The sequence below is a fragment of the Mesocricetus auratus genome, unplaced genomic scaffold (assembly GCF_017639785.1).
Source record: "Mesocricetus auratus isolate SY011 unplaced genomic scaffold, BCM_Maur_2.0 Super-Scaffold_100004, whole genome shotgun sequence".
Lineage (NCBI taxonomy): Eukaryota > Metazoa > Chordata > Mammalia > Rodentia > Cricetidae > Mesocricetus > Mesocricetus auratus.
The window spans coordinates 88,507,318-88,523,327 of NW_024429189.1; the positions used below are offsets into that span (position 1 = coordinate 88,507,318).

General features: G+C 42.9%; 1 protein-coding gene across 1 annotated transcript in view; it reads left to right on the forward strand.

Annotated features, from left to right (window-relative positions):
• Positions 1 to 4,511: 4,511 nt before the first annotated feature.
• Golm2 (golgi membrane protein 2) overlaps positions 4,512 to 16,010 on the forward strand; it is a 76,510-nt gene continuing 65,011 nt past the window's right edge. The window contains 1 exon segment of the mRNA XM_040746164.1: positions 4,512 to 5,110. Within this exon segment, the coding sequence (XP_040602098.1) occupies positions 4,784 to 5,110 (327 nt within the window). The 5' untranslated portion in view covers positions 4,512 to 4,783.

A 16,010-nucleotide genomic window follows, 5' to 3' on the forward strand; every position in this document is an offset into this window, starting at 1 on the left:
AGATGGCTCTGAGTTCCTTTCACAGGTCTTTTTAAAAGCCTTTTGGCTCTAATTTTAGAACCAGGACGCATTTCTTTCATTGTCTCGGATTCTAGGAAAAAAGTGTGTTTCTTTGTCACTAGTTTGAGTCAGGGTGTGCTTTTTTGGTTCTGGGTTCAGCGATAAAGTGTTTCTTCACTCAGGTTTTAAATCCTGGGTGTCTTTCTTTTACTGAATTTGGATTCAGAGCTAGAGTGGGTTTCTTTGGCTGTCCCTTTTACCCTACACAAAGACCTACAGAATATAGCATTTAAAAATGTTGTAGTTGTTGTTCTTTTGTAAAAGTTTAAAAATTAGAAAAAGATGGAACCGGGAGGCTTGACGGAACACAAGCCACAGAGTACATTAACCATAGTTTGTTACAGCGGCGGGAGAGCGAGAGGCGGGGACAGGCATGAGAGACGAGAAGAAGGAGGTGGAGAGAAAGAAAATTAAGAGTATGGAGAGTGTAAAAGAGTGGAAAGAGCCGGGCAGTGGTGGTGTACGTCTTTAATCCTAGCACTCGGGAGGCAGAGGCAGGCGGATCTCTGTGAGTTCGAGGCCAGGCTGGACCGACAGCCTCCAAAACAATACAGAGAAACCCTGTCTTGTAAATACAAAAAAAAAAAAAAAAAAGAGTGGAAAGAGCCGGGCAGTGGTGGTGCACGCCTTTAATCCTAGCATTCGGGAGGCAGAGGCAGGCGGATCTCTGTGAGTTAGAGGCCGGGCTGGACCGACAGCCTCCAAAACAATACAGAGAGAGAGAGAGAGAGAGAGAGAGAGAGAGAGAGAGAGAGAGAGAGAGAGAGAGAGAGAGAGAGAGAGAGAGAGAGAGAGAGAGAGAGAGAGAGAGAGAGAGAGAGAGAGAGAGAGAGAGAGAGAGAGAGAGAGAGAGAGAGAGAGAGAGAGAGAGAGAGAGAGAGAGAGAGAGAGAGACAGAGAGAGAGAGAGAGAGAGAGAGAGAGAGAGAGAGAGAGAGAGAGAGAGAGAGAGAGAGAGAGAGAGAGAGAGAGAGAGAGAGAGAGAGAGAGAGAGAGAGAGAGAGAGAGAGAGAGAGAGAGAGAGAGAGAGAGAGAGAGAGAGAGAGAGAGAGAGAGAGAGAGAGAGAGAGAGAGAGAGAGAGAGAGAGAGAGAGAGAGAGAGAGAGAGAGAGAGAGAGAGAGAGAGAGAGAGAGAGAGAGAGAGGAAAGAGATAAGAGGTAAGTGGACGGGCTGTCTCTTAAAGGGGGTCCTTTGCACCTTCGTGCAGGCTATACTTACGGAACCCTGGGCTGACCAGAGTGCTGCCTGAGTGAATTCTGCTAGGTAACAGGGCAGGCCAGTATAATGCCTGAACCTTTCAGTAATAACAAAGGCTTTTCTTGACAGAGAGACAGGTATGCTCCTGACAGCACTGGTCTACTTTAAAAACAGATGATGAGCATCAAAGAACTTTCATGTAGAGTTTGCTTTCTTTATGACAAAAGCAAGTCATTTGGGCAAGAAACTGCCCTTGCCTCAACTGCTGACAGTATGCTGTCCCAACTGAATGAGTAGGACACAAAGAAAAGTGACTGCCAAACTTTACCCGGACAGGGTAGGATAGTTCTTCAAAACTTCCTGCTTCACAAAAATGTCTGTTAGATATTCTATGATAGTAGGCTGAAGGTAGATGCCCCTGCATTACAGAAGAACCCTGGGGTGACTATTCAGGCAGCCAGCTGTTTCTGTCATTCCTCTTAATTTTTGGAAGTCACTTGCTCTGTGCTCCCTGTTTACTCAGGTAATATTATATCCTCAGATCTTAAAGTGGTTGAAGACTAGGTAGTTGAGTTACATTTCTACCTAATCACAGTAGGAAGTAAAGTAACTACAAAACTCTGGACTCCCCAGGAGAGGACGACTGGTGGAGTATTTTCTGTATTTTGCCAAATAAAAGTAGACTGGCTATTGTAACTGTAATTCTTACTCAATAACTGTTTTGTTGTATATAACTTTACTGTTAAGGTTAAAACCTTTTTAACTAGACGAAAAGGGGGAAATGTGAGACATTCCTTTATACGGGGTGAATATATGTCACTGTGATGGGTTAATAAACATACTGATTGGCCAACAACTGGACAGGTAGAGGTTAAGCAGGACTTCAGACTAAAGAGAATGCAAAGGGGAATAGGAGCAGTCTCAGGGTAGATAAGAAATATGTGTTAATTTATGTTGATAGAGCTAATTATTAACAAGTCTAAGCTATCTGCTGAGCATCTATAATTAATAATATCTCAATGTGGTTATTTGGGAGTGATTGCCGGGACATAGAGAAACTCTACCTACACAAGTCTGTAGGACATTTTCTTCATTAATGATTGATCTAGGAAGTCTTCACTCACTAGGTGATGCCATCCTAGACAGGAGGTTGTGGTGCTATAAGAAAGCAGGCTGAACTCGGGAGGCAGAGAAAGGAGGATCTCTGTGAGTTCGAGACCAGCCTGGTCTACAAGAGCTAGTTCCAGGAAAGCCTCCAAAGCCACAGAGAAACCCTGTCTCAAAAAACAAAAACAAAAACAAAAAAACAAAAAACAAAAAACAAAAAAAGAAAGCAGGCTGAGCTGGGTGATGGTGGTGCACCACCTAATCCTATTTACGAATGCCTGGCCTTAGCCTGGCTTGTTACTAGCCAGTTTTTCTAACTTAAATTATCTGTTTCTCTTTAACTACAGTTTGCCTCTGGGCACAGGTTTAGAGTCAGATTTGGCTCTGGTTTCAGGGCCAAAGTGTGTGTTTCTTTCACTGATCGGTTTTAGCCTTTTGACTCTAGTTTTAGGGCCAGGGTGTGTTTCTTTCACTGACTCTGACTGCAGTTTCTCTGGCTGGCCCTTTCCCCGTACACTGAGGACTAGGAGAGGACCCAGTAGGAAAGGACACACACTGCCAAGCTGGACAACCTGGGTTCGATTCCAGGACCCACTTGGGAGGAGGGAACTCAGTCTTCTGACCTCTAAACATGTGCCATGGCACACATGCCTCCCTCCAATAAGTGAATGTAATAATTCTTTAATTTTTGACCTGGCTTCGTTTTGCGGAAGTCTGCTTGACTGGTATCTGAGACTGGAGAAGACTTCTCAGATCTTCTGAAGTCAGGGCTCAACTTTCTGAGACATCCACGTTGTATGCAGCCCAAGCTGGCTTTCAACTTCCAACTTCTGCCTCAACCTCCCAAATGCTCTAATCAAAAGCTAACCTTCCAGGCTAAGAGGATTACTTTGATGTGAACTAAATAGTAACAATTCTGGTGTTGTTTTTCTGTACAATATAAAAGATAAACATCCCTCTGTGAAGGCACAATTTTTTGGAAGCAGATAAACTTTATTTTTGAAATGCACGGAAGCATAGAAACAATTATTCAAAGTCTTCCTGTCTCAAAACTCTAAACTCTTCAGCCGGTTTGAATAAACATACTAAATTAGTTTGTGTACTTGAGGACTTATACTCTTGGAAGTTCTTGACCCAGAGTCTGAAAAATAACAGCAAATCCATCTTCTGCTTATACAGGTGAAAACCAGTAACGTTTGTTTGTTTCAACACGTATTATAACAAAGCATGCAGAGGCGACAAGCAGGGCCTTCTCTGGAGCATTGAAATTAATGGTAGAACAACACCTGCAACAAAGCAGCCAGCAACGGTGTTCAGAGTCCCGTCACTCGGCTCTATGTCTAGCTCAGAAAAGATACAGGGCTTTGAAGTTTCCAAATATCGTTGTGTCCTGGCTTTCTCATCTGTAAAACCGTAATCGGGGGAGGAGGGATATAAAACTAGGCGTGCAGAAACAACTTGTAAGCGCTGCTATTGCTAATTCGGAGTGTGTCAGCCGTCAGCAACGGCGCATTAACTGCCATTCACTGAGGGCAGCTTCTGGACTTTCTTCTCAGCCCAGTCGAGGAAAAAGCAGCAGGGTGTTTTTAAAATAGGAGCACAGCATTCTGGAATTCTTTCTGTCCGTGACAGCAGTAACCTTGGAAACCAGGCTGCAAACACATCTCAATTCCAGAGCTTCCTAAAGCTTAGGTTCTCCTGCTTTCTTTTCGTATTGTCTGGGTACCGCTGTTTTGTGGGCTGATGGTAACTGTTGTTTTTTCCACGCCGTTGGTACAAACAAGAACAAGCAGAAAACCCTTCTAGACACCTCACCTAGAGCCTTCCCTACTAAGGGGTGACAACCCCAGAATTCAAGACAGACAGAAATCTGCCAAAGGGCAGCTTGAAGCACGATCTCCCTAGGTCTGGCTTCAAAGGAACCACCCAGGTGACAGCAGCAGGCACACCCACCCAGGTACGCAGCGCGACCCCGACACCGCAGCCCAGACCCCAGAGAACCCTCGCGAGATAGGACCGCAAGGGGACGAGAGTAAGCCCACTATCTCGCGAGAAGAGGGGGCGTTCGGCGGAAACCAGCAAATGGCCCCCCGGGCGCCCCGGCCCCAGCCGGTGGGCGGGGACGGAGGAAGCCCGCCCCCTTCCGGCTCGCGTCCCCGCCCCCAGCCCTGAGGCGTCAGGCCGCGGGTACCGGCGCCTCCTTCTCCCGGTCCCCTGCGGCGGGTGCCTGCTCGGCTTCGGCTCTCGGAGGGCTCGCGGCAGGGGGCGCAGAGGGGGCGGGGAGGACCCGCGACGCCCCGCCCCCTTCCGCGCTCCGGCCGCTAGGCCCGCCTCTGGGGGGACCCGGTCCCGAGGCGGCTCGGAGCGCAGGCCGGCGCTGCCCGCAGGTATCGGCGGCGGCGGCGGAGCCACCGGCCCCATGGTGGGTTTCGGGGCCAACCGGCGGGCCGGCCGCCTGCCCTCCTTCGTGCTGGTGGTGCTGCTGGTGGTCATCGTCGTCCTTGCCTTCAACTACTGGAGCATCTCCTCCCGCCACGTTCTGCTTCAGGAGGAGGTGGCCGAGCTGCAGGGCCAAGTCCAGCGCACCGAGGTGGCCCGTGGGCGCCTGGAGAAGCGCAATTCGGACCTCTTGCTCTTGGTGGACACGCATAAGAAGCAGATCGACCAGAAGGAGGCCGACTACGGCCGCCTCAGCAGCCGGCTGCAGGCCAGGGAGGGCCTGGGGAAGAGATGCGAGGATGACAAGGTAAGGTCGAGCCCTTTCCTCGGCCCTCCCAGAGTTTTTCTTTTCATCTCTAGGATGAGGCATTAATATTAGCCCACCGGCGGTGGCTGTATGCCGTCAGCATGGTAGCACTAGAAGCTCCCTAGCCCCCAGCAGCCCCGTTTGTTGTCAGACATTCTCGGTATCAGCGCCACATTGTCCTTTCGCTTCCAGAGAGACTGGCTGTAAGTTCTGGTTCTCCAGAGTGGCCTAGGTGTAGATGCCATGCCGCCTTTTCTGTAGGAGCTCCGCTGCTGAGCTGGCAGTCATCTGGCTTGTGTGGCCGCCTTACGTTCCCGGGCACACAAATCTGCAGACTGCCAGGTATGGTTATGGGCATTGTCTCATCCTCAGTCTGTGCAGGCTGATCAATATTAATTTCTTTATTCCATAGTGGGGCCGCCCTTCCCTTTTGGTGCTCGACATATATTTTGAAGCAGTATGTTTTTTAGACAACCTGTCTAAGTCGACGTATTTTATTAAGTAGGTTTTAAAAAGCATTATTTCTGTGTTGAAAGTGGTGTGATAGATGAATCAGTAACCATATATGAAACACACTTGTGACTTGGGCACCGTTAATCCATTATCCTTTCAATTTGAATTGTTAATGAAATTAGTCAAAATGGTAGAACCTAAAAATAAGTTCTTAGGAGCAAAATCTTATACCTGTGTATTATTCTTGAAAGAAAGTAAAATTGTGTATGCTGAAGTAGCTATTAGGGCTGGTGTTAAATGCAGCTAGAAAATACAAAATTTTAAATTTAAAAAGCTTGAAACGACTGCGACTGTACCCTACTCATTTGTATTTGTTTTCACCAGTTTATTGATAGTTTATAACTTAGGCAACTTCAGTCGGTATAGCAGAATTTTGAAAATCTGGATGGACACTAGAGTAGAAGACTTTTATATGAGTGAGTGAGTGAGTGTGTGTGTGTGTGTGAGTGTGTGTGTGCCAAAGTACATGTGTGGAGGGAGGTCAGAGGACAGCTTTCTGGAGTCAGTTCTCTCCTTTCATTCTGTGGGTTCCAGGGATCACCTGTCTTGGCAGCAAGTGTTTTTACCTGCTGAGCCATGTTGCTGACCCTTAAATTAAGTCGTGCGCGCGCGTGTGTGTGTGTGTGTGTGTGTGTGTGTGTGTGTGTGTGTGTGTACACGTACTCACCTGAGTGTACATGGCAACTTGTAGGAGTCATTTTTCTCCTCCTACCATGTTGGTCCCCGGGATGGAACTCAAGTTCCATGAGATTTCATGAACTCCCAACGTTCTTACCCTCTTTAACCTCTACCTTGCTTCTTATTTCATGAAAATGGAGTCTCTCAGTTGTTTCTTGTAACCCTTCTTCTACAGTATGGACATCCTCCGAGAGGACTAGAGCTCAGCAGACTTAGCATGAAAAATTCTTCGATACAGTAGTTAGAAATCCATGAGAGTGTGGAGTGTTAAAATAAGGGCCTCAACAGAGGTGGGCACCCACAGCTAAACACTGAACTGAACTCCTGGAATCCAGTAACAGAAAGGGAGAACTGATAAGCAAAGGGGTTAAGACTGGGCTAGTTTAACCCACAGAAACAGTTGAGCTGAACAAGGGGGAGCTCTTGGACCCCAGATTGATGGCTGTGTGGAAAGCATGGGACTGACCCAGACCCCCTGAATGTGGGTGTCAGTGAGAAGGCCTAGGTAATCTATGGGGCTTTGGGTAGTATTTATCTCTGGAATACAAATGGACTTTGGCGCCCATCTCACAATAAGGGATGATTTCTTAGCCTGGACTCTTGGGGGAGGGCTTAGGCCCTGCCCTGGAGATCCTCCATGGTGGGCCTCACCCTCCCTGGGGATTGGAGTAGAGATTGGGTGGAGGCCTGGGAGGTCTGGTGCAGGGGGGGGGCAATCGAAGGAGGGGAGGGAGAGGAAGCTAGGATTGACATGTGAAGCAAGCTTGTTTCTAACTTAAATAAAAAAAGAAAGAAGACAAAATAAGGGCTTCAGGATGGACAAAAACACCCTCTTGAGTTAGCTCTGTCTGCCTTCTGGTACTGGATCAAACTGAGCTCTCAGCTGTTTCTTTGCTCTGCCATCTGATGGACTTTAACCCTATAAAAGCATGAGTGTTTTAGTTTTCTAATGCCATGACAGAACACTCTGACCAAGGCAACTTATAGAAGAAAGCACTTTACTTATAGCTTAAATTTTGATTATCGTATGTGTAAGGGTGTTTTGTCTGCTTGTTTATCTGTGCACTTGGAACTGGAGTTACAGGTGGTTTTGAGCCACCTATGAGTGCTGTGAATTGAAACCAAGTCTTCTGCACAAGACACAGAGGGACACTGGGAATGACATGAGCCCTTTGAAACCCCAAAGCCTGCCCATAGTTGAATTTTTTTTTTTTTACTTTTTGGGGGTCTGCCACCTAGCTCCCAAATAAATAGATGGAGTCTTATTCCTACTTACGAATGCCCTGCCTTAGCTTGGCTTGTTTCTAGCCAGCTTTTCTAATTTAAATTGTTCTCATTAACTACAGTTTGCCTCTGGGCTTTTACCTTAATTCTGTAAGTCTTTCTTTCCTTCTTATTCCATGACTGTCTATGTGGTTGGGTGGCTGCCCCTGATGTCCTCCTCTCCTTCTTTTCTCGCTCTTCTGTTCTTCTCCCTCGAGCCTAGATTTCTCTTCCTATTTATTCTCTCTGCCTGACAGCCCTGCCTATTTATCTCTCCTGCCTAGCCATTATTCAGCTCTTTATTAAGCTAATCAGATGTTTTAGACAAGCAAAGAACAGCAGCTTTACAGAGTTAAACAAATGCAACATAAAAGAATGAAGCACATCTTTGCATCAATAAACAAATATTCCACAGCATAAATGAATGTAGCACATCTTAAACTAATATCCTACAATACCTGACCCCAGTGACACACCTCCTTCAACAAGGCTACACCTCAAAATCCTTCCCAAACAGTTCTACCATCTGGGGACCAAGTATTCAATCAAACATATGAGCCTATCAGGACCATTCTTATTCAAGCCAACTCTGGAACCAGGAAGGTGATACTACTTCTTCCAGTTTATTGTGCCATTTCTGTAACGAGAATAAGAGATCTTGAAAGTGTTCTCATCACTGTCCAGGAAACTGGAAAATCAGACCCATTTCTTTAGATTCTCCCCAATTTACTCTATTTTATTCTGTTCTGTAAAGGATTTTAACTTGGAGGAGTTATTGATTTGCCAGGGCTCTCATAACAGTACTGAAGATCAGATATAGAACTTAATTTCTACATAGCCCTGGAGGCAGGGAGGCCCAGGTCAAGATACTGGCAAGGGCTGGTTATCTCTGAGAGCTCTCCTTTTTCCTGCCCTATTGTTCCCTGAGTATGCAACCCCAGCACTTCATCCTTTTAGATTCTGGGAATTTTGGGTTGTGGCCCCTATTGTGCATGACTATTCTTCGAGTAAAAAAAATGTCATTGTCACTTTACCTGTATTTGCTTAGAAAACAGCATCCTAGCTGGGCTAGTTGAACTATTCACATCCCCTCATAAATGGAGGAGGAGGGTTCAGCCACTCATACCAGCTGTTGTATGCAAGTCTGTGCTAATTGTTCAGGGTTTCAGGGAGGGGCTAGAGTGTATAAGCTGGTGAAGACAAGGGGAGAAGAGCTTAGTCTGTGTGGTTGTGGGAACACTTTCATTCCTCCTGGGTAAACACCTAGCCTTGGTTAGATAAGGGGAGCGCCCACCCTCCTGTAAGTAATCTGTTAACTATGTGCTATAAAAGGAAATCCAATAAACTCATTGGCTTCCCAGGAATAGATGTTTTTGTTTCCCCTTGGGCCCCATACTAGTAACTTCATTTAATCATGTCATTAAACACCAAATATGACTATATTCTGAGATCCTGGAGGGTGAAACTTCAACAATCACCCTGTATCTTAGAGGAATCAATCACATACACAATGTAGTCTTTTCCCATTCTTTCTACCAAAAAGACCGTTTGTTACATGTACTGTGTTTTTCTTTTTCTTTTTGTAGTAGACAAGAGTCTCACTATGCTAGGCAGTGGTGGCTGAGCACTTGGGAGGCAGAGGCAGGTAGATATCTGTGAGTTTGAGGCCAGCCTGCTTTATAGAGCAAGTTCCAGGATAGCCAGGGCTACACAGAGAAACCTGTCTCAAAACAGAAGGAAAAAAAAGAGTCTCACTACATACCAAGGCTGGCTCCAAGTGCTGGTATTTATGTGTGTGCCCTCACGAAGCTTGAGATTAGATTCTTGTTATTTTGTCCTATTCAGTGCATCAGATGGCCCAGATCAAGCTCTTGATTGGAGAAAGGATCTATTTGAGTGTAGACAGTGTCTTCCTCAAAAGCTATTGTTCTGTTGTAAATACACATACACAAAGGTCTAATTTTGAAACTAGGTGTGGTGGCATAGGCCTGTAATCATAGCATGGGGAGGTGGAGGCTAGAGAGCCATGAGTTCAAGGCCAACCTGGATTACATAATGAAACTCTTGTCTTGAGAAAAGAAAAAAAACATTCAGTTTTGAGGTTTGGAGCTGGACACTTAATTGCTCCTTTTTCTATTAACTGCCATAAACCCAACTGTGAATATATTAATCCCAGTACTTGTGAGGCAGAGACAGGAGGATCTCTGAGTTCTTGGTCAGCCTAATCTACAGAGACAGTTTTAGGACAGCCAAGGCTACACAGAAACACTGTCTTGAAAAATAAGACAAACTTTATGTATATAAAGTATATATACACCTTTAGTTGAATGAAGAAAACACAGAAAGAATGGAGAACATATTATGTTTTCCTTCAAAAATTATCTTCACTCTGTGTACAACACAGTGTATAAATATATAACACCCCACACACCAAACATGTATAAAAGCCTTGGCACACTGCAGATACTCACTTAGAAACCAAGTCTGGGCAGTAAGTGTGCCCTTTGCCACACTGCATTGCATATCTAGTATCTGTATAGTCGGGCAAATTATTTTTCTGTACCTCAGTTATCCTCATCTATAAAAGAAACATGATAATCTTTCTTCCTGTTTGGAAGTTTAAATAAACAAATTAAACTCATTAAAATTCTTTTTTTGTTAAAGGTGTGTACCACCATTGCTCATACAATGTGCTCAGGCCCACATTGCCATGTCATCTGTAGTTACCTGGGTTTTTGTGTTAACTACTATGCCCATAGGGTTATCTAATCTTACTGGTGGTTGTGGTTTATAGGACTTTGGTTTATTCCCTACTTTGGAAGCTTACATGGCACCTACTTAAAACATAAACAGCTTTATGTTTATTTTTAGTTCTATTTTTTTATTTTATATGTTTGAGTGTCTTGCTGCAAATATGTCTGTGCATCACGTGTGTGTCTGGTACCCAGTGAGGCCACAAGTGGTGTTGTATCCCATGGAATTGGAGTTACAGATGGTTGTGAACTGCCATGTGGGTGATGTGGGTGCTTGAAATCGAACCTGGGTCCTTTGGAAGAGTAGTGAGTGCTCTTAAAAATAACATTGTTAAGGGCTGGAGAGATGACTCAGAGGTTAAGAGCACTGGCTGTTCTTTCAGAGGCCCTGAGTTCAATTCCCAGCAACCACATGGCAGTTTATAACCATCTATAATTAGATCTGATGCCCTCTTCTGGTGTGCAGGCATGCATGCAGACAGAACACTGTATACATAATAAATATTAAAAAAATAATGCCGTTAATAATTTTTCATCGGTGTTTATCAGAGAGATTGATCTATGATTTTCTTTTTCTGTTGGATCTTTGGTTTTAGTATCAGAGTAATACTGGCTTTGTTAAAAGAATTTACAAGTTGGGCTGTGGTGATGCATGCCTTTAATCCCAGCACTTGGGAGGTAGAGGCAGGTGGATCTCTTTGATTTCAAGGCCAGTCTGGTCTACAGAGCGAGTTCCAGGACAACCAAGGCTACACAGAGAAACCCTATCTTGAAAAACCATTAAAAAGGAAAAAAAAAAAAAAAAGGAATTTACAAATGTTCCTTTCTTTTCTTTTTTATGGAATGATTCGAGGAATGTTGGTATTCTTCTTTGGAGGTCTGCTAGAATTCTGTGTTGTGATTCTGTTTGTTGTTTTTAGTTTATGTTGCAGGTGTGCACAGTTCTGGTTGGACCTACTTGATGGGGAAAGTCCTTCCGTGTATATGTTGTCTTATTGGTTTATTAAATAATGCACTGTTGGCCAATAGGGAAGCAAGATAGGTGGGACTAAGAGTCGAGGAGGATTCTGGGAAACAGAGGCACAGTCAGTCACAATGTAGGACGCCAGAGGAGTAAGAGGTCTGGACCCTTTCTCCGGTAAGGGAAGACCAAGTGGAAATATTCAGATTAGCAGTTATGGGTTAATAATTAAAGTCAGAGATAGCCTATAAGAAACCAAGCAAACGGCCAACAGCTTCATGATTAATATAGTATCCTGTGTATCATTTGGGGTTGACACGACTCTGGAACCAGACTGGCGGGAAGAGTACACATTACTTTTCTCTTTTTTTCCCAAATATGTACTGTCTTAAGTTTGAAAATCTAGTCTGCAAGGGGAGGATGTGTAGTTCAGTAACAGAATGCTTGCCTAGCATGTAGTAGGGTGTATGTGTGTGTGTTGCAAAGAATCCAACCCAGGTCTTTGCTAATGTAGGTAAGCACAGTATAGGTACTACATTGGCACAGTATACAGCTATATACAGCATATACAGCTACATCTCCAGCTGAAGCCCTCAGTTTGATCTCTAGTACTGCAACAAAAATACAAACTCCAGTTTGGTAGGGAATAGGCAATTGGGAGAGGTTGAGCAACAGGTGCACTCAGTAAATATTTGATGACTGATTCAGCAGTTTGCCCTGGTTTTGGAGCCAAAGCATGCGTAAAATATGTGCAGGACTACCCAACACAGATTACCCACTTCTCTGAATGCACTGCTTTTGGAAGATACGGTCAAAATATTCTGATGTAAAAATAACTCATTGTTTTTTTAGCATAAGGAGAAATTTGGTTTTGTTTCCTTCATATTTTTTCTCCCTCACACCTTCCTGGGTTAGTTAATTTTGCAATGGAGTCTTGCGTTGTTGCCAAGTCTGGTCTTAAAATCCTGCATTCAAGGGTAGGTGGAGAGTTGGCTCAGTGGTTAGGAGGAGTGACTGTGCTTCCAGATGACCTTGGTTAAATTCCCAGAACTCACGTGGCAGCTAACAACCATCTGTAACTCTAAGATCTGACACCTTCACACAGACATACATACAGGCAAAACACCAGTGCAAAGAAAATAAAAATAAACTATTTAAAAAAATAAAAATTTGGGGTTCAAGCAGAACTACAGAAGTCAAAAAGCAAGGTTAGTACATTTAGAGACTTTCCTCATAACTATGAACTTTGATGACCTGTGTTTCAGGTTTGACAGGTGCTATCTACATGCTGAGTTTTACAACCAGAATGGTACTTCCACTATAGATTTAGTTGTGCTAAGGTCTCAGGGCCTACTAAGTCTGGGGCTCTGTTACACCATACAGAGAAGCCCTGTCTTGAAGGAAAAAAAAAGTATGTATGACTGTTTTGCTTTATGGTATGTGCACTGCATATGTGCAGTGCCTGCAGAGATCAGAAGAGGCTGTTGGGTCTCTTGGAACTGGAGTTATAGAAGATTACGTAGTTATGGTAATAAAACTCAGATCCTTTGGAAGAGAAGCCAATACTCTTTACTGGGCCATCTCTTTAGCACCCACTTCCATGTCATCATGTCATTATCTTCCTTGTCCTCTTCCTCCTCAAGGAAGACTTTACTTCAACTTATTGTTCAGGGGATATCAGTCTATCATGACAGTCAGGGCATCCTTTGTTCATTTTATTTTAAGATTTATTTATTTTATGTATATGAATGCTCTGTCAACTTTATGGCAGAAGAGGGCATCAGATCCCACTATAGATGGTTGTGAGCCACCATGTGGTTGCTGGAAATTGAACTCAGGACCCCTGGAAGAGCAGCCAGTGCTGTTAATCACTGAGCCATCTCTCCAGCCCCCACCCCTTTGTTCATTTTTATATCTGACATTGTTGTTACTAAACTGGCATTCTTCATGTATTCTTGGTATCAAACTCAATCAGACATGATCTGTAATTTTTTGATTTTATAGGGTGTGTTTTCAGTTTGTCACTAGTGTTATTTGAAGTTTTAAATGTTGATGAGGTTCAATTTTATCTATTTTTTTAAATTTGGTTGTCTCTGCTTTTTGTTCCCAAATTTAAGAAATAATTACAAAATCCAAGATCATGAACTTTTTTTTCTGTTCTAAAAGTTACACAGTACTTCTTCTGTTGAGGCCGTTTTTCCATTTGAGTTAATTTTCCCATATGGCATGCTACAACTTTGCTTTGCATGTGGTTTATTCAGTTGTCCCAACATGTGAAAGAATCTTGTCAATTTGATTGTATTGATAGACACCTAGGGGGTTTGATTGTATTGATAAACACCTAGGGGGTTAGCATGTCTCTAGTTGTGTCTGTAAGGATGTTTCCAGAGAGTTTATGATGACTCTCACCTAAACAGTGGTTTCATCTTCTGATAGATTGAGTATTTGAATAAACTGTTGGGGAGGGTTCCTTTAGAAGATAAATCTTGGCCCTGGTCCATTTTTGTACTGTTTACTGCTTCATGCCGTAAGGCGAACAGGCTCCTGTAATGCTTTTCTGCTCTTAGCTAGGCTCAGGAGCATTGAAACCAGTTGTATGGAAACTTCTGAAACTGGTCCAAATAAATGCTCCTTCTTAAGTGTATAGCAGGTGTCCTGTCACTGTGGAAAAACTGACGCACGTCTCTTTTTTCGAATAACTGTCTTGGCATATATTTAGAAAATCAGTTGATTGTATACATGTTGACTTGGTTTTGGCCTCTTAGGGCTAGACACTTAACAGTCTTAAATGCCATATTAAGGGCAAGGGTACGAGGGAATAATGCAATAAAATTTATTTTGAAAAGATAAGAGCTGGACATTGTGGTACATACCTATAATCCCAGGAGAGGAAGCATTTAAAAGTAATGTTCAATTGGGGGGTGGTACAGAATGACATCTCCCATCTCCTCTTTTCTGTCTAAATAAAAAGAAAGGTTTTTAACTTTAACATAGTCAAATTATATATAACAGAACAGTTATCAAGTAAGAACATAGTTACAATATTTTATCCATTAACATTTAGTAAGATTTAAAGAAAGTATCATCTATCCTATCTTTGTGAGTCTAAAGTCTTATATGCAACTTATCTTTTATCATAACTAAGGAAAACTATAATTATAACTATCTGTCTTCAACTCTATCAAAGACAACAGAAGGCTAATACATAAATACTAGAATTGACAGAGACATCTTGCTACCTGGACAGTCACCCAAAGTTTCTCTGTAATGTTGGGGCATCCATCTTCAGCTCATAGGCCACAATATATCTGGAAGACTTCTCAGTAAAACAGGAAATTTCAAGCTGTCCATCTGCATTGGCAGTCCATCAGTCATTCTCTGTGTCCTGCAGAAAGTCTGGCAGACTCTTGCATGAATCAGGAGCCCTGAAGGACTGTTTGAGTTCAGCAGTCACTTTCATGTAGGTCCTTCATGTCCAGTTTATACAGCAACAGTCAAGCAGTCTAGGCAAGAGTAAGTTTCTTGCCCAAATGGCTAATCTTGCCATGTTGAAAGCAAACTCCATAACAAGTTTCTTTGATGCCCATCTTCCTCTCAGATGTAATTGATGTGCCAGGAGCAGACATTTCTCATTGTCAAGAAAAACCCTAAACCATTTTAAATGCCGTTTTCTGAAGGTCTTTGAAAAGTTTGAAGACTATCTATCTCAAATACATCTCTATATCTAGAAAACCTAACTTACCTAACTATAAATTATATTATATGTAAGTATCTATAGTCTGTATTCAATTATGTATTATGTTTTAAAAGATCAGTATAAGCACAATACTTAATCAAGAGGAGAAATATAAGCATCACAAAATTGACCTTGAATTTGTATCAATAAATGAAAAACAATACCCATACCATAATTCCCTTTTTTACCATTAAAAAGGATTGGCTGTGATCACTAGCCAATTATAAACAATCCCATTTAAATGAAAACAAAGATTTATAAACAAGATGGGAATTAGGACGTCGCTCATTCCAAACTGCTTCCTGCTGGAAGGGGGCGCTGTTCATACCATGGGGATCATGACAAAACTCAGAAACCTGTATAAGTCCGTATTTTCAGGGTCTGTAAAGCTGCATCATCTTAGCTGTCTCAATAGTTGGAACACCTAGTCCACTGCTTCCGGGGGTCTTGGTTCGTCAAACCACAAAAGTCTGGAAGGAATCCTCAGCTTTTCATTTTCTGTAAAAACATAAGCAAAAACTCCTTTTCCGAGTAACATATCCTTATACTTAAATTTTGAAGTCAACGCATTTTCAAAAGATAGAAGTTGGATTAATTCAGCAGCATTTATAATCAAGTGTACTTTAGCAGCTGTTCCTTCCTTAGCAATCAAAAAACTGAAAAACACAATAGCATACAGTATCCAGACTCTCTGTGTATTTTCCATCTTTACATGGCTTTTTTATTTATCTATTATTACTTTATTTATTTTACTTTTATTTATTTTTCTTTGAGACAGGGTTTCTCTTTGGAAATCCGCCTGCCTCTGCCTCTGGAGTAAATCTTACCGGCGTGTGCCACTACAATGCTGGCTTTTGTATTTATTTACCACTTTGCCGTTTCATTTTCTCTCTCAATCTCACGTATATTTTTAAACACACTGTAAACCTTTAGAGATTTTCTTCATCCAAGTCTGACTTTACTGTAAATCTTTACGTTTTTCTGGCCACGTGTCTT